We start from the raw sequence: 23,260 nt of genomic DNA on the forward strand, positions 1-23,260 counted from the left end.
GGTTTCAGAACCTCAGCATCCCTGGTCCCACTGCCATAGCAAAGCTGTGCTATAAGCCTGGTACTGGGATATTTCGGTAAAAAAAGCCCGTTGATGCAGTGAAATATGGTTTGGTTCTTTCTCCAGCCTGACTTTGTTTCCAATTCTCTCGATGTAGATCTGGAGTCCGCCTCAGCCTGAGCTCCGGGGATCCTGTCACCATGGAGACCGAAAGCGAGCAGAACTCCAGCTCCACCAGCGGGAGCTCCAGTTCTGGAGGAAGCACCCGTCCTCAGATATCACAAATGTCTCTCTATGAGCGACAGGCAGTACAGGTGAGATGCGGATATCTTCTGAGATGGGATGTGCATCAGTGGAAGATAGTGGTGAGCCCTTTCCTGTTGTTCTGAGCGGTGGTGTGTCAAGGTGGGAATGAGCCCAAAGGACAGTTGTGCTCAGATTTAGAAATTCTTGTTCTAGTCTTGATCTTTAGTTCCTGTAGCCTGATACTGTGCTTCGTGTTTTATAGGCTACGCTTCCAGTGTCCAGCCTCTTAGATTTAATCCATGCTATGATCCAATAAATTGATTTTAGCCTGCTATTCTAGAGCAAGTCATTCAGTTTATAATCCCATTTCCTATATATATGATATACTCCGTGTACATATTATACTGGCACACTTGGCTGCCTGCTTGAGCATGCACATACCCAAATTCCTGGAGTTTATTGAAGTCTTGCAAGTGTGCTTCCTGCTGTTCTGAAATACACCTGTGGTTCAGTCTGTTACCAAATTTGTAGCTGTACTATGTATTTTGATGTGCTAATCTAGTGACTTCGCTTTTTTCGTGGGGTCTAGGATGGTCTTACGGCTGTTACTTATTTCTTCTTTGCTCTCTCTAATCGCATTTCAAGGGCATGCTATTTTTGACAATTGGGTTTTCCACTTTCTCTAGGCCCTGCAGGCACTCCAGAGGCAGCCCAATGCAGCCCAGTACTTTCATCAGTTTATGCTCCAGCAGCAACTTAACAGCGCCCAGCTTCACAGCCTGGCTGCCGTCCAGCAGGTGAGTTGCCAAGGGGCAGAAGGAGAGGAATTGGATCGTTCTCTGGGGAAGATCCAGGGATTCTCTCTTTATACGGTGACTTGTGCACCCAGGTCCTCCTGATCTGTGATTAGACAACGAGTCCCTAAACACGTTGTTTAAAGGTAACACGAACAGCTAATAAACTGGAAGCTTGATGCAAAGATTCATTTGGTTTTCAGGTACAGAGCAGGGGAAGATAAAATTTGGCATCCCATAAGGAAACTTGCACTTTAGAGGCCTATGACTAGCCCCTGCACCTTCTTTAAATAAAAGATGGGTGGTTAAATCAGCAGTGGATGCAGTAGTGTTTAAAACTCTTAAAGTGAACCATGGATTGTTATTTTTCTGACAATAAAGATGGTATTGTGTGTGTGAAATTTCAGGCAGTATCCTCTGAATTTTATGTCTTGAAACTTAGTAATCCATGTTTTCTTTACCAGTTACTAGCAAGAGGGATCTGTGGTAGATCTTGTCCAGCCAGGAGGGTGTTTCTTTAATTGAGATATGTTTATACAAATCAAGATATAGTATGAGATATAATTGTTAAGAGTTTTTTTTATTATTATGATTTTTAGCAACTTTCCTCACTTGCAAGACTTTGTCATCAGTTGAAGATGAATTATGTGTGATGTGAATACAGTTCTGTCTGTAACAATATCTCCATCAGTAGCTGTGCTCCTTGGCTGTTAGTCCAGGATTTGGTTGTTCTCAGAATCCCTACGTGCAGTTTTATAGCGCAGAGGGAACAGAGTCCTCTCCCCAGTTTTGCGCAAATCTTAGTTATAAGACTAACTAAACTCATACAGTGGAATTCCCATGGGATCGTGGCGGGGGGAGAATCTAATAACATTTACATTCCTCCATGAACCATATGTGCTGTAAACTCAAATTTTTACTTGGAGAGCTGTTGTTCCATTGTTACTAAAGTACCTAACTAGCCCAGCAAATTGCTAATACTGTGGGGGACGTCTGGATGTTAACAGACTGGATTGCAGCATCGGGATGAGGGTTGCAGCGTGTAGCATGACAAACTGGGACAACAGTCGGGTACGTACCCCTGGGTGGAAGGACTAGAGGTCACGCTCTGTAAGGGTCTGTCATCCACTGCCTTGGGTATTATGTAGGACTGAAGTGGTTGAAGAAGAGCAGGTACCTCGCTGCACCTGATTTGTAAGGCATGGCAGGGATTTATAGTGGTTAGATTGTGCTCCTGTTCTCAGGAATGGGAGAAGATGTGATGGGACTGGGTGTTCTGACAAAGCCAAACATTTGAGCTGCATTGAGAAGTTTGTTCCAGTTACTTATTTCTCTGTCAATCTCTTCTGCAGGCTACAATTGCAGCCAGTAGACAGGCCAGCTCCCCCAACACCAGCACCCCACAACAGACCACCACCACCCAGGCCTCTGTAAGTAACTGTTCCCTCACTCGCATATCAAAGCCTCCCACCCCTCACCTTGTTCTTTCTCCTCTTTGTTTTTTAGGAGGGCAGTCAGCCAGGGGAACGCAGCTTCTAAGAATTCTGGGAATCCACAAGATGCAGACAACTTTGAGGATTTGGGTGCTATCATTATGGATGGGGCTTGAGGAGACCAGAGAAGGCTTCTGAGGGGGAGAGGCCTCTTAGCTGGAAAGACAGACATTGATATCTCTTTGAGGCTTTGGGGATACGTTGTCATAGGTTAGAAAAGGATCAGGACTTCTAGGAGGGAGAAAGAATCACGAGCAGCTTGAAAGGGAACGTTCTTTTTCTTTTGGGCAGAGTAGTAGTTTGTTGAATGAGAGGAAGTCTGGTTTTGTATTGAGTATTGAGGAACTGGCATTTGTTCAGAAAGTAGATGAGTTGGTAGGGTAGAGATAACTCTGTGAGGTTTTTTTCCTTTACTTGGGAGACTGGAAAAAATGAAATATTTCTTTTGGATCTCTTATTGCAGTTGCATGTGATACTCAGGCTCAGCATACAACTGAGGTTAGCATCCTGAGCTTTGGCTAGGTTAGATTGCATAGCCCCTTAAGACAAGAACTTTTTTCTTCTTGGTCTCCTGTGGGATACAGAAAAAAACTGTAAAGTGTTCTGGCCGTACCCCAGAAAGTGAATCTGTATTTACTTCTTTGCCTCAGTCTCTTCATATATGATTTGTGGCTTTTCTGTGTTTTAAGATCAACCTAGCCACCACATCAGCCGCTCAGCTGATCAGTCGGTCACAGAGCGTGAGTTCCCCCAGTGCTACAACCCTGACGCAGTCTGTGCTCCTGGGGAATACCACCTCGCCACCTCTCAACCAGTCACAGGCCCAGATGTATCTCCGGGTAAGAGATGTGTGTGCAAAATGTGTCCTGACCATGAACCCCGCTTCCTAGCCACTTCAGTGTTTCACTGCTTGGCATTACCAACACCTTCGGACTAACTCTAGCTTAAGGATGATGAATATTGCATCTGTGATATTTTAAATTCAGACGGGGAAGCTCTTGTCCCTGAAACAACAAGTTTGATTCTGGGCTCAGCTTTTGAGGGTAGATGAGCCTTGTATTGTGTGGCTGAGGTGAGATTGTTAAGAAGCATGTTTTTCTCTGCTCTGCATAGATGTTAAAGATCCCATGGCACTTCTCGCTAGAGTATAAATGTGAAATATATATCCTAGACTTTAATATAGCTCACAGAAATAAAGCTACTCTTCTGGTTCAATGCTGGAACAGATATATGGTAAATTCCTCTCTTCTACCACTGCTGAGCTCAGGGACGTAAGTCAGAATTCAAATAAGTCTCAAAACACAAATCAGCATGAACAAACATCTCATCCTTTTAATCGGTTTGAAGTGCTGCTAAATAGAAAACATTAGGCTTGACTGGGGTTTGGTTACCTACTTGAAAAATATTTTCTACAACCCAAGTTGACTTCAGATACAGATTGTTATCCCCTTCTTTTCAAGTAACCCTGGTCTTGCATGTATATATTTTGTCACTGTTTCTCAACCAGTCCCAGATATACATCTGAAAATTAAGTGATACCCCAGTCTTTTAGCCAGCCTTGGGCAGTCTGCGGGAGTTGGCCCAGGCCTGTGTTTGATAGAAGAGTGCTTGTTTCCATAAGGAAACTGTTCCCGGTTTCCTGCTCCTGAGGGTTATAGCGTTAGAGTGCAGGGAGGGCTGGGGGTTTTGCAATGTGTGACATTGCAGCCCGGTGTTGCTTTGTAATCTGTTTGCTTGTGGTTGGCTGTCTGTCTTTTCTCTCTTCCCCTCCGTTCCTTTCATTCCACGTCATCTGACCCTCCCTCAACAGCCACAGCTGGGGAACCTGTTGCAGGTAAACCGGACCTTGGGCCGCAATGTGCCTCTTGCCTCCCAACTCATCCTGATGCCCAACGGGGCTGTGGCCGCTGTCCAGCAGGAGGTACCACCCACTCAGTCTCCTGGGGTCCATGCAGACACAGACCAGGTCAGTGACACCCCCTCCCACAGTTCTCCCCTCCCCCTGCTCTCCATCCTCATCCCTGCCCCCCCCCCCCCCCCCCCACGCTCTGGTCTCCAGCTGTCCCTCTGTAGCAGATCAGCGCTATTTTACCTGCAACCTGTGTCCCTGTGCAGGCAGGAGATTCTCTTCTCTCTTACCACCATTTTTTTCGTGTTTGCTTTTTGCCTCCAGAGACGGGATTAATTTCTTCTTAAAATTCCTGAGGCGAGCCACAGGCTGGATCAGTCCTGTCGTCACAGTTTCTCAGTTGTCCTTGTGTGAAAAGAATTGTTGAGTTCTATGTCCAGTTTTCAGTCACTCTACAATGAAGCGTCTTTGCCAGTGGTAGTATTCCTTCACTCGGTTTGTTGTAGAGATGCCAAAGACCAAACAGGCCACAAGGTCTTAGCTCCTTGCATTCATCTATAAGTAATTCTCCAGGTCAGGGAGCTGCCATGGCATCCCAGGCATTCTTGGGATTTCCAGTTACTTTGTATTTTTCTTGTCTGGAACGCTTTCTTTGAAGGCAAGTCAGCCATGATCAAACTTGAAGGTAACCCCGCGTTTGGAGGGAGAGTAAACACAGAGGATGACAGCACCAAAATGCAGAGGAACTAGTGAAATCAGAAGGGCGGCAGGCCATGAGTAAATCTGTGGGCCTCCTGAGCGGAAAGCCCTGCACAGAGGGAGGAGGCAGGTGGCACAAAAATTGAAAAGGAATTACTGGTCTTTTAAAAGCGTATCTCAGCGCTTTTAGAGCCGTGCTAAACTCAATCCTCCCAATGCAAGTCCATGGCAGGCAGGTCTGAGGCTGCCCCGTGCCTCAGAGAACGGCGGCGTCCTCACGCTTAGAAAGTGCCACGAGATCTTTAACTTCAATCAGAGATGGGGCAGGAGGGAGCTCAGGATGATGTGTTTCCCGGGGAGGGACGTACCTGAGCTTTGCCCTGCGGTGTTAGCCAGCTCCCCGTGTAAGGCTTGAAGCATCAGCTGAGCCTGAATCCCAGTAGAGCATGCTGCTCATGAGTTCTCTGCCAAACCCTCCAGCGAGTCACCAACATAAAGCAAACAGACTCTGTTTTGTGTGTGTGTTTCTAGGTGCAGAACTTGGCTGTGAGGAGCCAGCAGACCTCAGCCACGAATGCCCCCCTCCAAGGTTCTACTCAGAAGGCAGCTCTGCCAGGAAGCTCCCAGGCTTCGGGCTTACCACAGGCCACCAGCACCGGCCAGACCTTGGCGGTGGCTCAGGCTTCCTCCGGCAGCGCGGGCCAGTCCCTCAACCTGAGCCAGGGAGCAACAGGCAGCAATGGTGTCTCTGGGGGTGTGGTGGCGAGTGGTGGGAGCCAGACCTCGACGGGATTGAGCCAGACCTCCTCAGCAGGCGCCGCTGGCAGTTGCCAAAGGAAAGGCACGGGGGTGGTTCAGCCATTACCGGTAGCAGCCGCCCAGGCCGTGACCGTCAGCCAGGGAAGCCAGACGGAGACAGAGAATGCAGCCACAAAGAAGGGCGAAACGGACAGTGGTGGGCAGCAAACGGTGGGCATGAACCTGACCAGGACTGCTACACCGGCACCCAGCCAGACATTGATCAGCTCAGGTAAATGCAGACGGGTTCCTTCTCTTGGAGCCCACTGGGCTTTCGCAAGAGAGTGCCATTTGAAAACGCAGCGGTGAGAGGTTTCTCAACAGGCTTCTCAGCCTTTGTGCTCCTGGAGACTGGTTTCTCTAGGGATTATACTTCTCTATTAGCAAGAGAAGTTGATTTTAGTCCCCCATGTCCTCTGCCAGTAAGCTGTCAGTCATTTTGGAGCTTACTGACTCAAACCAGTGCAGCAGCTGCCTGCCTTTTCTTGTTGTTGTTTCCAGCTGCGCTGTTGCTAACTTTTGTGGTCTGCTCTTTTCCCACTCCGTGTTTGTGTAGCCACATATACGCAGATCCAGCCACACTCGCTGATCCAGCAGCAGCAGCAGATCCACCTGCAGAAGCAGGTGGTGATCCAGCAGCAGATCGCCATTCATCACCAACAGCAGTTCCAGCACCGCCAGTCCCAGCTTCTCCACACAGCCACCCATCTCCAGCTGGCCCAACAGCAGCAACAGCAGCAAGCACCCTCTCTGACCCAACAGCAGCAGCAAGCTCAGCCCCAGCAACAGCAGGCCCCACCGCAAAACCAGCAGCAGGCTCAGACCCTTGTGGTGCAACCTATGTTACAGTCCCAGCCACAGCCCGTGCAGCTCCAGCAGGACAGTCCTTGTCAGCCAGCCACCAAGTCGCCTGTTCCAATACAGTCAAAATCTCTGGTCACCCCTATCAAACCACCTCAGCTTGGGCCTGCCAAAATGTCAGCCGCACAGCAGCCCCCACCACATATCCCAGTGCAGGTGGTGGGTACCCGGCAGCAGGGCTCAGGCCAAGCCCAAGCACTGGGTTTGGCTCAGATTGCTGCAGCAGTGCCGACATCAAGGGGAATGCCAGCTGTGGTCCAGCCTGTTTCTCAAGCCCATGCTGCTTCCCCATCATCGTCTTCAGCTCCAGCATCCTCACAGGAAGCTCCTTCTCTCACCACAGGGGTGAATTTGGCACAAGTTCAAGGCACAGCCCACATGGTGAAGAGCCCAGCCTCCTCTCCAGTTGTGGCTCAGATGCCGGCAGCATTCTACATGCAGTCTGTCCAATTGCCAGTAAGTGATACCATTGGGAAGGAGAATAGCATATGGATTCTCTTTGTTCGTTCCTAGGACACCAGTCGCAGTCCAGGCCCAGGTCAGTGGGATAGGATGGGAGAGGGGTTTTGGTAAAGGGATGTGGAAACTTTTTCCTCTCGAAAACGTTAATTCCGATCCAACCCTTGGGGTTACTGGCTACAAGCGTTTCTCTTCCGCATTATTTCTACGTTACTTCTCCCAAGTAATGGGCGATAGGACAAGAGGAAACGGCCTCAAGTTTCACCAGGAGAGGTTTAGACTGGATATTAGGAAAAAAATTTACACTGAAAGGGTTATTAAGCGTTGGAACAGGCTGCCCAAGGAAGTGGTTGAGTCCCCATCCCTGGAGGTATTTAAAAGATGCGTAGACATAGTGCTTAGAGATAGGGTTTAGTGATGGTTTTCGTCAGAGTTAGGTTGATGGTTGGACTAGATGATCTTAAAGGTCCCTTCCAACCCAGGCAATTCTATGATTCTATTATCATTCAAAGGCTTGCATGAAGTAAATAGAGGAGACTCAGACCCTGCCCGAAATGAGGCAGCTGTCCATAGCACATACTAAATACCACGTTTAGCAAGGTGGTGGGTTGACCTTGGCTGGCTTGCCGGGTGACCACCAAGCTGCTCTATCACTCCCCCTTCTCAACAGGGCAGAGGGAGAAAATGCAATTAAGAGCTTGTGGGTCAAGATGAGGACAGGGTGATCACGTACCGGTTACTATCTCTGGCAAACCAAACTGAATTTAGGGAAATTAATTTATTGCCAATTAATCAGAATAAGATAATAAGAAATAAGAACAATCTAAAAAACACTCCCCCCCTTCTTCATGGGATTAGCTTCACTCCTGACTCTTCTAACTTCTCCCCCTGAGCGGTGCAAGGAGATGGGGAATGGGGGTTGTGGTTAGTTCATCACACATTGTCTCTGCCACTCCTTCCTCCTCGTGCTTGTCCCCTGCTGCAGTGTAGGGTCCCTCCCATGGGAGACGGTCCTCCACAAACTTCTCCAGCGTGGGTCCTTCCCACAGGCTGCGGTTCTTCATGAACTACTCCAGCATGGATCCTTTGCATAGGGTGCAGTCCTTCAGGAACAGACTGCTCCAGCATGGGCCCCTGCCATGGGGTCACAAGTCCTGCCAGCAAACCTCCTCCAGTGTGAGGTCCTCTTCACGGGCCTCATGTTCTGCCAGGAGGCTGCTCCAGTATGGGTTCTCCACAGGCTGCAGCTTCCTTTAGGGCACATCCACCTGCTCTGGCGTGGGGTAATCCACAAGTTGCAGGGCAGCAACCTGCATCTTCACTGTGGGCTGCAGGGGAATCTCTGCTCCAGTGCCTGGAGGACCTCTTCTCCCTCTTTCTTCACTAACCTTGATGTCTGCAGGGCTGTTTCTCATTCCTCTCTCCCAGCTGCTGTTACACAGTATTTTTTACCTTTTCTTAAATATGTTATCACAGAGTTATGTTATGATAACAATATGTTATCACCATCGTTGATGGGCTCAGCTTTGGCCAGCAGCGGGTCTGTCCTGGAGCTGGCTGGAACTGGCTCTGTTGGACATGGGGCAGCTTCTGGTGTCTTCCCACAGAAGGCAGCCCTGCAGCCCCCACACAACCAAAACCTTGCCACATAAACCAGATATAAACAATATAAACAATAACTGGCCTCTTGTGTTGTCTCTCTCAAGAGAGAGATGAGGACCTGAGTGGGCCATGAAAACTGAAGACCCCTCTACTCAGTAGGTGTGGATACCTCCAGGTCAGAGACTCCCCCCTTGGCGTGTGGCACCAGCCAGTGACTCTCGGCCTCAGAGGATCCCCTAGTAACAGGCTATGCAGAGGAAAACAAAGATGGTTCATGTTCCACAGGCTTCGTCCATACTGCTCTGAATTATCCACCTAGGACCTGCCTAGCTCCTGGGGACAACAGCACTTCACCAGCTCAGTTCTTTGCTTTGGGGCTGCTCTCTCTACTCACGTGTTATTCTTTATTCACGCAGGTCAAGTCTCAGACCTTAGCAGTTAAGCGTAAAGCAGAGTCAGAGGAGGAGAAGGAGGAATCACCCAGTGTCACTGCATTCCTGCCTACCAGGTCCTCTCCTGTGACAGACAGCCCCAAAAACGTGGAGGAGAAGAGTGGCCTTGGAGGTGAGGTACAAAGGAGAGCTCTGCTTGCCGCGTGCTAATGATCTGATCTGTATTCCATTTGAAGTAGGTGGCCCAAAGGTAACTGAGTCTTGTGCCGTTAACTTTCCAGATAAATCTGATCCTGCTGCCATTACAACCCCAAATACCAACTCAAGTGAAGGAGCATCGGTCACCCCCACCTCTGCTCCCACCCCAAACCTGGCAATGGTGTCACGTCAGATGGGAGACTCCAAACCCCCACAAGCCATCGTCAAGCCCCAGATCCTCACACACATCATTGAGGGCTTTGTCATCCAGGAAGGAGCAGAGCCCTTTCCGGTAGGGATTCTCTGCTGTCGGGGAACGAGGTGTAGTGCCCTCTTAGGGGCTTCGATCTTTGGACAGGAGTTTCTTTCCCCATGTTCTAAGTTAATTTTTTTAGCCTGAGACACAGACCATGAAGAGAAAGGGAAAGGAAGGAGATGTCACGCATGAAGCAAGGCATTAAGTGGTCGCGTTAAAGAGAGTGGGTTGGAGGGAGTAAACCAAGTGTGATGGGAACTGCTATCAGTAGTCCCCAAAGCAATAACTTATGCAGGAATTATCAGAAGGTTCTTTGTGATTTTTAGTGAAGGAAAGATGCACTGCATTTTAAACATATGGCAAGAGAAGTTAAAGCAAATAAGGGGAGATGCAGGATATTCAAGGCAGATAGTACTTGGTGATCTTTGAATGAACCACCAAGCCCGTGAGTCAGGAATTAGTAATAACTTTGTTCAGCCTCTCTCCTTCCCTAGTAGACAGAGGGGTTCTTCAGAGCTTTCATAAGGTGTGAGTGGCGTATACCTTGCAGAGGCTGGTGGACACAGGGAATTCTTTACTGATGGGCTCGGCTTTTTCTCGTCCTGTCCAGGTGGGTTGTTCTCAGCTGCTGAAAGAGTCTGAGAAACCGCTGCAGGGAGAGGCTGCTTCTGGCCAGAGTGAAAACCTGTCCAGCAATTCCCCGGGAGGGGACAGTGCTTCTGTGGGTGAGTTTCAGCACCAAGAGGCCTAGCTAGTGTTACTGAAAGCTTCTGCTCTCTGACGCTGTATTACTAACTTTATGCATTCCATTGCATCCCTTCCTGCTAACTCTCTAGAGGCTCAAGCTATGGACCCAGGATCTCCTTTTCTTGAGTGCCGGAACACAATGCTTTGTTGTTAATATGATCTAACACACCCCGTGTCGGTAGTAAGTAGGAGAAACCGAACTCTACCTGTCTCTGTTGACTCTGAAGGCTGTGGGGGATGTGTGGACACAGCAGAGTGCTGTGATGGACTTTCTCCCCACAGGATATGAGGGATATGCTATTTTTGGTTTGTTCAGCGAAGTGGTACTGACAAGGAGAAATAAACTGCTCTGTTCAATATCCTGGGATCCTAATTAGTGGAGCTTCTGCCTCTCTTCCCCCAGCTTCTTCCCCAAGCTAACTGCTTTGTAGATTCAGTAGAGAATAGTGCACCATTATCTGTCTCTTCAGAGGAAGAGTAGTGGAATGGGAAATCATTGTGTGTGATCTGCTTCAGTTCAAATCAATTGGTGTGTATCTCTGTATCTCACTAGAGCTTGATAAGAAGGCAAACTTGCTGAAGTGTGAATACTGTGGAAAGTATGCCCCAGCAACCCAGTTCCGTGGCTCCAAGAGGTTTTGTTCCATGACCTGTGCTAAAAGGTAATAGCAAGACATAGTCTTCCTTTTCTCTGACTATACATTCTCTGGAACTGGGTACATGCCTCTTCTCTAGGTAGCGTACAACACTTGAATACATCTGATCCTCCCTCCATGGGATGCACTCGCCACAGAGATCCTTTAGGACTCTCTCTGTTTTGTGAATGCTTCTAGGTGTGGAGATGTGGTGTGGAGTGTAAACAGGATTTCTGACTTGCTCAGAAAATAAAATGGGAAGGCAGAAGTTCTTGGGCACCAAAAAACCTCTCTTCAGTAAAATGTACATTGGACTGACTAAATGAATTGCATAGTGGTAGCTATCTGCTGCATCGGTACTAGACAAAGACACAAGGGAGCACTGGGCGAAAAAAGTGGGGAGAAGTTAAACTAGTCATTGCTGTCTCCTCTTGATAGCAGAGTGCTTTCTATGGGTCTTTTTTCCCTTAGGGGAATGACTTAATTGACCCTTCAGATGTTAGATCAAGACTCTGGTGTCCAAATATTGCTTGTGTCAGAAGTCTGGACTGGCTCCTTCCATGGGAAAGTCTTAGAAGGAGGAGGAACAGAACTTCATGGTAAAGAGGAGTTTTGTCCCCATCTAGCGTAAGGAGAAGCAGGTTTAGATAGTTGCTGTTTCCTAACTGCTGCTCTGCTTCTACCATTTGAGGTACAATGTCAGCTGTAGCCACCAGTTTCGACTACAGAGAAAGAAGATGAAGGAATTCCAGGAAGCTAACTATGCTCGTGTGCGCCGACGGGGACCACGGCGCAGCAGCTCGGAAATTGCTCGAACAAAGATCCAGGGCAAGCGCCACAGGGTAAGGACATAGTCCCGTCTGCCTGTGTCAGGGCAGATCTCAGTGTAACAGTTGTCACTGCTGGATGTACCGCTTTCTCACAGCGGGTGTAGTTGTACAGGACGTGCCGAGTGTACACTGATACAGTTGTTACAGGAGGTACAGTGAACTGTTCTAATTGCTCATCAGCTGCAAAAAGTGGATTCGCGTTTGTACTTACTCCGTTCACTCCCACCTGTGTCTCAGAGGTCTCGGTGAGTGAGATCAGCTGACAGCCTTGGTAGAAAATAGTCGTCTTTTCCTGCTTGGTTAGCGTTCTTCTACATAAATTATTTGAATCAGATTATAGATGAAACAAATGAGCATCAGCACTGACATGAGAAAGAGGAATGGACTGGGGGAAGATGGGGAGAAGGAAGGAAGAGGAAGGGAGGTGAGAGTAAGGTCGCCCCTTTCTGGCATTAGGGAGTTCTTGTGTCAGCTGCCCTTGGACCAACAGCCTGAGACAGTTTTGTCGCTGACTGTTGGGACAACTTCTATTTCCAGTGTCTTGATTTGCACCTAGTAATTGTGAATTTCTTACAAAACACCTTTTGTTTTATTTTCTTCCTATGGGCTTGTAGGGCCAGGAAGACTCAAGTCGAGGCTCTGATAACTCCAGCTATGATGAAGCTTTGTCCCCTACGTCTCCAGGACCCCTGTCAGTAAGGGCCAGCCATGGAGAGAGGGACCTGGCAAACTCTAGTATGGCCCCACCTACCCCAGATCTACATGGCATCAACCCAGTCTTCCTATCCAGCAATCCCAGTCGTTGGAGTGTGGAGGAAGTGTACGAGTTCATTGCATCACTGCAAGGTGAAGTTAAGATCCTCTCCTGCAGTCTTGTGATCAAGTAGTACGGTGAAATTTGTTGGCTCTCTTTCTGGGGAGAATGCAGAGTCAGTGGTACCTATTGCTTTTATTGCACTTCTGTACGTGTTTCTGAACTGGAGTAGGTCCTACAGATGGATGACTTGTACTTCTCAGGCAGCCTGTGGAGTAGAATGAGGAGGGGGGGGATTGTTAGATTCCTACCTTGCTTTCTGTACGTCCCAGAGGTCCAAAGAGTGGGAACAAGGGTAACACCCAGGGCACATCTGTTTCTCAGTGCTATTTTTTTTGGTTTCACAGGGTGCCAGGAGATTGCTGAGGAATTTCGGTCACAGGAAATTGATGGCCAGGCCCTGTTGCTTCTCAAGGAGGAACACCTCATGAGTGCCATGAACATCAAGCTGGGACCAGCTCTCAAGATCTGTGCCAAGATCAACGTCCTCAAGGAGACTTAACAGCTGTGAAGCCAGAAGTTGTCACTTTTGCTCTGACCCTAGGGCAGCTGCCAGCTTTGGAGCATCCTGTTGGGGTGGGGAAGAATGGGGCAGTCCCCTGTGGTCTTGCATTCAAGAAGAACGAGAAGGAATTTAACTGACTGAAACTGCCATGCACAAGCCCACGTCTTGGTCTCTTAATGGTGCTACAAGGGGGAGGAAAACTCCCACCTGGGGCCTTGAAACATCTGTCCTTCTTCCTGATTTTGAATATGCCTCTCCTGTATACCACATAAAGACAGGAAAGGGACCTCTTTCTGTCCTAGCAGACTTTTGAAGGGGAACTGCCCTTGGGCCTTTTTTGCTACAGCAGGTCTGCTAGATCTTAGTTTTGAATCTTGCTGTGCCAGAACTTGAGGCATAGGAAGAGCCTGCCCCCCATGGACATTGGGAGCAGCTCTGCTTGGGGCATTTAGGAAGGGGAACTCATAAATTCCAAGTGACAGAGGTGGACAAATAAGAATTTGAGCAAAAGGAGCTGCTCCTGTTCCACTCAAAAAAAAAACAAAAACAACCCAACAACCTAGGCTGTTCATGAACTGGGTTTAATAGCCATTCCAGCATGCATACCAAACTCGAAGGCCCGTGGCAATAGGAGCTGCCTTAGCTTTACTGTCTCCTGTAGAGTTGCAGAGTGAAGACAAAGTGTTGGCGGCAGCTTTTCGCTCCAGATGCTCCTCTTTGAACCAGTCAGAGGAGGATTTATCCTGAGTACTTACGACGAGGCGATGGGAAAACCGAAGGGAAAGGGGATTGTCTTACATTAGGGAACCCTGCAGCACTAGGTCTGTCCCCCCATTGTGCTAGGGCATCATTTACAAATCCAAAGCAGCCTCCAGAAGCGCCAAGGCTCTTCAGAAAATGGGCTGGGGTTTTGGTTTTGTTTGTTTTGTTTTTTTTTTTTCTTTTTGTGTTCTCTTATCAGTTTGTATTCTTTTTGTGTCTGTCTTCATTATCCTCAGGAGAGCTTACGGGACAAAGTTTAAGCTGGCAGGATTGTATTGCCTGCCTCAGGCTCTTTTTTTGTGTGTTGTAAAACAAATATTTCTCCTCCTCTGTTAAAAAAAAAAATAATACAAAACCAAAAACATACCCTCTACCAACTGAATACTGATCCTTTAATACTACTTCTCTTTTCTAAGGGGTAGAATTATGTTACAGGCTCAGTCCCTCCTTTTCAACCCCTCCAGGTTTGGGTTTTCTTTTTTAAAGGACCAAACGTGGTCTTCTGACGTTTTGTACCCAGTTCACCAAAGGTGAAAATCCGGGCAGAGTTCTTCTCTTCCAGAAGCACCTCTGCTTAAAACAAACCAACAAGCAGAAGAGCTGAAGTATGAAGAGGTAAGTGCCCCCTAGAGCCAAATATCTGAAAGCAAGATGATTTATAAACCACGGGTCTCAGCTTTTCTGTTTTCAGAAGTTTCACATGAATATTTGAGTGAAACATAAAACTGTTCTGTGTGGAAAGCATCTACTCTTGCAGAAAAGCTGTAGTGACATGGGAGGAGGCCTAATAGCATACGTAGGAAAACATTAGAGATGTTTGGAATAGGCTCTTTATTGACCTATGTTAGAAAAAGACACGGGAAAGTACTTAGAAGATGGATAAAATGTGGCAACAGCTTCCTAGTCTTAACTGTACTGTTGAATCTCACTTTAATGACATCCCTGTTCCTGTGAAAGAAAACCTCTGAGACTTCTTGAATTAAAAAATAGGCCCAAAGGAAGGTGCCCGTGCACCCTGATCACACTATTTGGTCTGATGTAATTTGGGGGCAGGGGAGGGGGGGGGGTTAGAATCTGTACCTGCAAATCAGCAGCGGAAGGCTGTCCTTAAACCATGTTATCCTTAGCAGGCTGGGTGTGATAAAACTCCTGTTTAGTTTGCCCTTTGGCAGGGTAGGCACGCCACGAGCCCGCCTGTGGTACTAGCTACTTCTTAGGACTGGATTTCACTTCAGGCAAAGGGGAAGGCTTCGCTTCACTTCACGTTCAATCTTCTTAATAAAAAAAAAAAAAAAAAAAAAAAAAAAGCAAAATGCTTGTTAAAGTTTTGCAGGTCTGGCTGCTTTATACCTACCCCTCCCCAACAAACGTTAGAGTTTGAGAAGTACAACCTTCATCAACAAGTTACTTTTGATTTTTATTGCTGCAGAGAAATAGAAAGTGTAGGAAGCTTTTCCTATCTGTAACTACTGGAGCTTTTAAAGTTTCAATTTTGAAAGACGCGTATACCCTTCTCTCTCAAGCCCTAAAGGGAACTGGGATGGTACAAGGTGGCAGCAAAACACATGTACTAACAAAGAGATCTATTCCTGGCGGAAGAAGTTCAGGCACAAGGCACCATACAAGGACCCTTCACCCTTGGGTAAGATGCTCTGGCATCAAAGAAAGCTCTTGTTACATCAGCACACCACCTCACGGGGTTTTTTGGTCATTTTATTTTTTTGAAAGTTGTGTTTCGTACAAAAAAATTTAAACACCACCATGAAAAACAGTAACAACAAACTTAGTGACTTCCTATTTTTCCCATGTTATGAGAAAGATTGAAATCGTAACAAAAGTCAAAGAAAGCAGGAATTGTTTGCCCACTCTAAACCCAGCAAGAAAGCAGGGCCACCCCTCTTCCCTCAGTGTCACTGTTCGGACTGCTTTGGCAGTATTAAAAATACATGAACCTTGTCTGTACTCTGCTGTTAGCAGCAGTGGCTTGCTTATTCACAGTCTCTGCCTCAAAACTGAAGACAGTTCTCTGCCAGCCTACAATAGGGCAGAACACCTGGAGTCTAACCCTCACATAAGAAGCAGCTGGGAATCGAAGTGCCAAATTCCTGAAGGTTCCAATGGAGTCTTACAACTCAGCTGTACCTGCTTTTCACCAGGGCCCCAGGGGAAGGTCTCTCTCCCTCCCAGCCAGTAGCAGTGTGCAAGTACCATCTGCACAGGGTATCTTAAGACTGGTCTACACGATGCTTAATGGGATACTGATTTATGAAAGCTGACCTTGTAAGCATGGGAGTCCCTTACGCAGTTTTTAATGTGTTAGCATTCTCGTCCTCGGCTTCTATGGTTCCTTTTTTATAAAAAATAAATTGTGGTAGCTTCACAGGAAAACCCTCTGCCAAACAAGGAACTTTCAGAGAGCATGAAATCACAATGTTGACAGAGGTGACTGAGCTGCTTGGGCAGTCACCTCAGGAAGCTTGTAACAGAACTGGAGTGACAGCTACCTTTCTCATTTTGCCTTGGTGTCAGTCTCAGTAAACCTTCCCTTTACTTAGCAGCACGTCATTTCCTTTTGCTCCTCAGGGATTGAGAAGACAGACAATATTTTGACTGAACTGGAAAGTCACAAGACTGTATTTAACTCCTATAGTTTTTTAGCATTGCCCCTCTCCAGTCCGAGAGGCCGGCATGCATCCCTTTATATCTGTTGAAGGAAACCGGTGCGTACTCTTCAACATATTGCCAGTAGGAAAAGAAAAGACTGCAGAGGTGCCAATGCTTCTTCCACCCCCATGGAGTCTGGCATAGAGCGCTCTGTGCAGGGTATGCTGGCCGAAACAGTGCGTAACAGTGCAGAAGCTAGAAAAGCTGAAAATGCATTCAAAGAAAAATAATTCCAGTGTCTTAGAGGTCCTGTAAACCCGAGGGGGGGGAAACAAAAAAAAGAGACAAAAGATCCCTCCTACCGTCTCAGCTGTTTTAACCCACTGCCTCCTTTTCCTTCCCCTTTCTGCACCCATCCATGGCCCTTTTTTTCCTCTCAGTGATTCATCTCCCATTCCTGCTCAGTGCTGAATACTCACACTGCTTTCTCTCCATCTTCTACTCAACTCTCAGCACTCTCCCCCCCCGGCCCCTCCCCCAGAGCTCTGCCGCATTTTTAAAAACCTCCAGCTGCATTATATTCCGACGACACACCATCAGGGACTAGTGCTGATCACACCCAGAAGCATCCATGGGACTTGACACACCAGAGACAGCGAAAGCAAATAGTGTAAAGGAAATCAGAAGTGAGAGAAAGAGAACTGGCTGGGAGGCACCTGGCTAAACAAGCGCTGGGGAGAAAAGAACTCGAAGTGTTGAAAGCCTATCACATCGATAGCAAGTGGTCATCCCGTTCTTCGGACTCCTCACCCAGCTGGTCATCGCCCACACCACGGTACGCAGCCGGCGCATTTCGAGGCTTAGATCGGCAGACAAAGTCACAGCCATCCTACAAGCACAGGATATTGTACGGGAATCAGATTGTATGCAATCCAAAGCAAAGCAGCTTCTGCGATTTCTCTTTTGCTAAGGGATTATACCTATCCATGCGCTACCTGCGACAGGTCCCCAGAACTTGTCTGGGCAAGAGAAGATACATACAAATACCCTACTCGGTCTTGAAAGCTCTGGGGTAGAATGTGGTACCGATTAACAGTACACAACATCACGCTGAGACGAGCGTGGAGGATAAATGGCACTGCCTACAGTGACCAAGGAAGGGTTTTGGGGAGTCACACACAAGCATTTCACAGTCCCCAGCTTAACATTCCTACCTGGAAAGCGTTAACCACTAGTGAGCACTGGCAGGGATTCAAAAAGAGAGTACTCAAAAAAAACCCCCAAAAAACAAACCACAATCAAAATGAACCTAAAACCCAAAAAACAACAACAAACCCCACCAATACCACCACACAACAAAAAAACCTCCAAACAAACAAAAATCTAACCAAAACAGATACCTCCTTCTTCTGTCTCAAAGTACACTACCCTGGTGGTACGTCTACCCAAGAGACAGTCCACAAAGACGGGGGAGATGCCATTTTCCCCCATCCTAATGTACAGGCCAGGCTGGGAATATACAGCCATTTTTCACTCACCGCCACCAAATTGCCCAGATCTTGCCAGAAGGCAAAGTGAGGAAACTGCTCCATGCCCTTTGCTCCCACTACAAGGCGCTGGTAGAGGAACCCACCAATGATGTAGACTGCAATCAGTGAAGCAAACCTGGAGGGGAGAATTAGAAAGTCAGGGCTGAGGAAATCCTATAGACAACCTCTTCTGAGCCAGCTACCTTTCGCAGACTCATATCGGAACAAGTAGCTAAGCACCACTCAAGAACAGAGCTTTAAACAGAGACCAGGCCAGAAAAAGTCCCCAAAATATTGATCTGCTAGTATAAATCTTTCAGCAGTATTATGTGAAGTAGTGCCTCTAAGCACAAACACATAGAAAGTGAGTCAAGACTCCCAGTCTGAATTTTAGGAAGATGCATCTTCCGTATTTCACGGAATCACAGAATTGTCAGAGTTGGAAGGGACCTCTAGAGATCATCTAGTCCAACTCCCCTGCCAAAGCAGGGTTGCCCAGAGCACATCACTCAGGACTGCATCCAGGCGGGTCTTGAAGATCTCCAGAGAAGGGGACTCCACGACCTCCCTGGGCAGCCTGTTCCAGGGCTCTGCCACCCTCACCGGAAAGAAGTTCTTCCTCATATTTGAATGGAACTTCCCATGTTCCCGCTTGTGCCCGTTACCCCTCGTCCTGTCACTGGGAACCACTGAAAAGAGTCCGGCTCCATCCTCCCTCAACCCACCCTTTAGGTACTTGTAAGCATTAATAAGGTCTCCCCTCAGCCTTCTCTTCTCCAGGCTAAAGAGCCCCAGCTCTCTCAGACTTTCCTCATCAGGGAGATGCTCCAATCCCTTAATCATCTTTGTTGCCCTACGCTGGACTCTCTCCAGTAGTTCCCTGTCTCTCTTGAACTGGGGAGCCCAGAACTGGATGCAGTATTCCAGTTGTGGCCTCACCAGTGCAGAGCAGAGGGGCAGAATGACCTCCCTCCACCTACTGGCCACACTCTTCCCTACAAAGCCCAGGATCCCATTGGCCCTCTTGGCGACAAGGGCACATTGCTGGCTCATGGATAGTTTACTATCCACCAGGACCCCCAGAGCTTTCTCCTCAGAAGTGCTTTCCAGCAGGTCCAGCCCCAACCTATAGTTCAGTGCGCTTGTCTGTAAATTATGAAGGAGGATGTCTACAGAGAACAGAGCAGCTCTGCAGCACCATGCCTTAAGCCAGAGCTTTCATCCAAAAAGCTCAGAGGCACACCACCATCTAACAGCAGCTGTGTATAGGTAACTACAATTGTCTAGTCCAGTATAGCATTTGCTATGTTTTTAAATGGCACTGGAGATTATGGCCCAGACACAAACTGCTCTTCCAATGACTCACGTGATCAGTAGAATGGAGCCAACACTGAGGTGGGAATCCTCAGCTGGACAAGCCAAACTGCTGTCCATCTCAAAGAGGTAGAAACACTCCTGCTCCTTTTCCCGCTCTTCTGAAATAATGCTGAATGAACTCTGCAAATTGGGAAAAGTTAAGTCATGTGAAAATACGCCCAGGCATGCTGAACTTCACCAGAAGACAGTTTTATCACTGTTGATGCAGCTAGGAACGGACACTGGAGGACAGAAGAAAACCTTGCTGCCTCCTCAAAGCTCTTCTGCTCATAAACAACTGTTTGTCTGGCAGCCTCCTGCTCCTCTCCCACCTCGTGTGTCACTCACCGCTGTCACTCCCCGCTTGCAAGAAATCATTATCACAGCTCTTCTCTTCTCACCGCTGCAGTGCCTGCCGTATGAATCACCTCCTTTATAAATGAGCATGATCCAGTCACCTGCCGAGAGATAAAGAACACAGGCTGCAAATCCAGATAAGGAGGTGAAAGGCAGATACGGAATAGAAAGGTATCGAGTGGAATCTTACTTCCATTGAAAACCTGGGTTTCGTTGATTCTTCCTATCACTGTAGTCTTTCCATTCCGTCTATCTGTTTGCACCAGGCCACCAAAATCATGCTGGCTGCTGTTGACTTCCCTGCACACCCTGAAATGGTAGACGTAGTTTTCTGTTTTGCCTTTCTCCACAGTCACGTTAAACCTGCAGCAGGGAGAGGACAGAACAGACAACCCGTAAGATTAAAAAGAACAGGGCTCAGAGCAGCAGACGCTTCAGGCTGGAAGCCAGTCACAGTCCATACTGACAGGGGAGCCCGCTCCACAGTCTGGCCCCAAGTTTTCCCTTCCTCTTAGGCTAAGGGTAGACACGGTGCAGCCCTGAGGCCTGCAGCATGGTGTACTGTACCTCATTTGGCTCAGGGGTTCTAGTTTCTTCAGTAGGGCTCTTTCCATCTGGGACTCGCTGCTCTCATCCCCAATCACATCGCAGCTCTTCTCTTCCAACTGCTCGGCCCCCACACCGACAGCCAGGGCCATAAACACTACCAGCACGGCAGAGGTACGGCACGGTGACGACATCCTGGACACAGAGGATTAACTGTTTTAGTCCCCTGCAAACTAACTTCAGGGTCACGGAATCAATGATTGGCCACTTCCTCAGCCCTGACTGCCAAAAGGAGAAGTCAAAATCTAGAAACATCTCACAGTTCCCAAAAGACACTAAATCTGAATCTCTTGCATAGTCCAAGACAACTCACCGGGCCGATTTGGAATTCTTTTCCAAATTCTGCCTCAGATCCGCAAAAAGTTTTGCTGCTGAGCGCGTTAATAAGCATTGATTCAGTCAGAGCAGAGCCCAGCAGGCTGAATGCTGGAGTAAGCGTGAGGCATAAGCCATTGTTTGCTATTGCATTGTACTGAGAAGCCAGTCAGTAGAGAATAATTTACCAGGCCTCTAATCAACCCTCTTTGCAGCTCTCGTGCGAAGAGCTTGCAGGGAAGGGCCACTGTGATTAGGCAGGCTCTGTCCGTCCAAGTGCCTTAATCTTAATAATCATAATTACATTAACGTTCTAGGGCTACTTTAGCTAAGAATCTGAAAGCGTTTAATACTAAGCTGCAACTTCACAGATCGGTTTTCTTCTGTTTACACGGGGGAAAAGAGACATCCTAGGTCAGATCCAACTGAAGAGTCAGTAATGGAAAGAATCATGAAATTTAGAGGATTTGGCTTTCAGGTTCGTGCTAAAAATCACAAATGAAACAGTAAATGACTGCAGCGGCCAACCACAGTGGTGCAATGGATTCCTCTCTGCTTCTCCCATGGCAGATTTCAGCAAGGCTCCAGATGCTGGCAGCAGAAGGCAACCAACAGACCCACAATTAAAGCAGCAGCTGGCTGCGGCCAGACAGAGAGAGCCCGTTGAGAGTGACGGCCTGTTTTGCTGAACCTAATGATTCCCCTCAGCCGCCGCAGAGTCCGCCGTGACAGCTTACGGCCGCCCCGTCAGCTCTCCCACCGCCACGCTGGTCGGATGCGAACAGGGCGAGACGCTCAAACGGGGAAGCCCGTGACACGAGAACTCGTGATTCGCTTCTCATAAGACCAAAAGCAGAACCCGGCCTCCGCGCTACCCGCGGCTCCTCCGGCCAACTTCCCTCGCTCACCGGCTGCAGTTAAACGCGACGGGGCGACGCCATTACCTTCCCCCTTGCCCGGCTGCCGGCCGCGGAGGCTGGGCTGCCGCTGCTCAGCGCTGGGACGGGGCCACCCGTCCGGGACAGGCCGCAGCTTCGCTCCCGCGGCGGCCCCGGGGAGCTCGGTGCCACCCCGCTCCTCCCCGCCGCCCTCCACCTCCCGCCCGCCGCTGCCCCTGCCCCGCCGCCGGGGCCCAGCCCCCCGCCGAACCCACCTGCTGCCGCGCCGCCCGGCCTCCCCCCGCCGCGCACGGGCAGAGGCACGGCCGCACCGAGGGAAGAGCGATCCGCCGCTCACCAGCATCCCATGCTGCGCGCCCGGCGGCGGGGCGGCCCAGGGCCCGCGGGCGCGGATGGCACCGGGCTCCTACGCGCTCCCGGCCGGCGCCTCTCGCCCGCCCCGTGAACCGGAAGCAGGAAGGGCGTGGCGGAACTTGAGCTCTCCACCAATGGGAACCCGCAAGCCGCCGGGATGGCCCCGCCCACTAGCGACTCCTCAGCGAATGAGGAGCGGCGGTGGAAAAGGGCGGCTTCTAAAGCCCTCCCCAGCCTATAAGGGGGCGGCTCCGGAGCCCGCCTCCTTCCTCTTCTCCCTCCAATGGGCGGTAAACAAAAGGTGTAAAGATCCCACCTCCTCTGGCTTCTCTCCCAATGAACGACGAGGGCCAGCAGAAGGGCGGCCCGCAGCGCCCGCAGTCTAGCCCCTCCCACCCGAAAGCCGCAGCGGAGCGCGGCTGGAGGCGGGAGCCGCTCGCCCAATGGCGGAGAAGCAATCCCCCCTCGCCCCGCCCCTCGCCCCGCCCCGCTGCCAGAGGCCGTGAGGCGGCGCGAGCGGTGCAGCGGGGGGGAGTTGGTCCCGCGCCCGTCGGACCCCGGCCTCGTCCCAGCGCCCTGTCACGGCTTCGGCTTGAGGCCAAGCGCTCACCTCCGGCCCTTATGCGGGTCCGGATCACCTGCAGAGAGGTGGCCACGTCAGAAGAGGTGAAGGGCCCGCCCGCACCATCGAACCGTGGCCTCCCTCCTTCCTTCCCTCTCTCTGTGGAAGGCAGCAGAAGCGGGCCACCGCTGTCCTTGGACTGTGCTTGTCCTCCCCTGCGCCTCCAGGGTGACTTCTGACTAAACAAGCATAAGCGTTCATAAAATTGCTTCATGGCCGCTTGCCTTCTGTTCTCATTCCCGCCTGAGGTGCTGTTTTGTTTTACCGGGGAATAAAGGGGGGTCCCCCCTCCAGCTCCTGCAAGCGTTGCCGCTGCAAGAGGAATTCCAAGTTCAGCTGATCACGCACAAGGTTGGTTGACTTGGAACATCCTGAGTATGATTAATACACCTACAAATTATTTGAGACTGGCATATTTAAAGGACGTTTCTCTTTTAAGCCATGGCCCTGCTGTGATGGTAAGAGAGTCCACTTTCCAGGGCTCTGTTACTGGAAGGGATGGATGTTCTTTGTCAGAGCTCTGAGGCTTTTACATCCTTTAGTTGAGAAAGAAATGCTGGATTTAGTGAATTAAACATGCCAGAGAAGCCGCTTGTTCCAGAGAGGTTTGGGAGGCTATGCTGCTTCAGTAGTGAGGAATTGGGAAGCAGCATTGTTGGCTCCTGGAAAACTGATCGA

General features: G+C 49.2%; 2 protein-coding genes across 15 annotated transcripts; one reads left to right on the forward strand and one right to left on the reverse strand.

Moving 5' to 3' along the window:
• Positions 1-200: 200 nt before the first annotated feature.
• On the forward strand, positions 201-14,985 carry PHC1 (polyhomeotic homolog 1). 14 transcript variants are annotated; one of them, XM_074160793.1, is made up of 16 exons: positions 201-314; positions 933-1,043; positions 2,393-2,470; positions 3,223-3,372; positions 4,344-4,499; positions 5,613-6,111; positions 6,436-6,667; positions 6,759-6,784; positions 7,084-7,196; positions 9,218-9,365; positions 9,475-9,683; positions 10,258-10,372; positions 10,948-11,056; positions 11,721-11,871; positions 12,474-12,705; positions 13,021-14,985. In XM_074160793.1, exons 1-16 carry the CDS (start codon positions 201-203, stop codon positions 13,173-13,175), a joined length of 2,598 nt encoding a protein of 865 aa, XP_074016894.1. In that variant the 3' UTR covers positions 13,176-14,985. The 14 variants fall into 14 exon arrangements, with proteins under 14 accessions (XP_074016894.1, XP_074016902.1, XP_074016843.1 ...); XM_074160801.1 differs by having other exon boundaries at positions 7,102-7,196; XM_074160742.1 differs by having other exon boundaries at positions 6,436-7,196.
• A 377-nt stretch (positions 14,986-15,362) lies between these two features.
• On the reverse strand, positions 15,363-22,055 carry M6PR (mannose-6-phosphate receptor, cation dependent). Its single transcript, XM_074160862.1, has 7 exons — positions 21,861-22,055; positions 20,354-20,527; positions 19,977-20,149; positions 19,778-19,887; positions 19,440-19,570; positions 18,083-18,209; positions 15,363-17,433 (listed from the first exon to the last, which is right to left on the reverse strand). The coding sequence occupies exons 1-7, from the start codon at positions 21,947-21,949 to the stop codon at positions 17,311-17,313; spliced, it is 927 nt and encodes a 308-aa protein (XP_074016963.1). The 5' UTR covers positions 21,950-22,055; the 3' UTR covers positions 15,363-17,310.
• Between the last annotated feature and the right edge of the window lie 1,205 nt (positions 22,056-23,260).

Source organism: Numenius arquata, chromosome 1 (assembly GCF_964106895.1).
Source record: "Numenius arquata chromosome 1, bNumArq3.hap1.1, whole genome shotgun sequence".
Lineage (NCBI taxonomy): Eukaryota > Metazoa > Chordata > Aves > Charadriiformes > Scolopacidae > Numenius > Numenius arquata.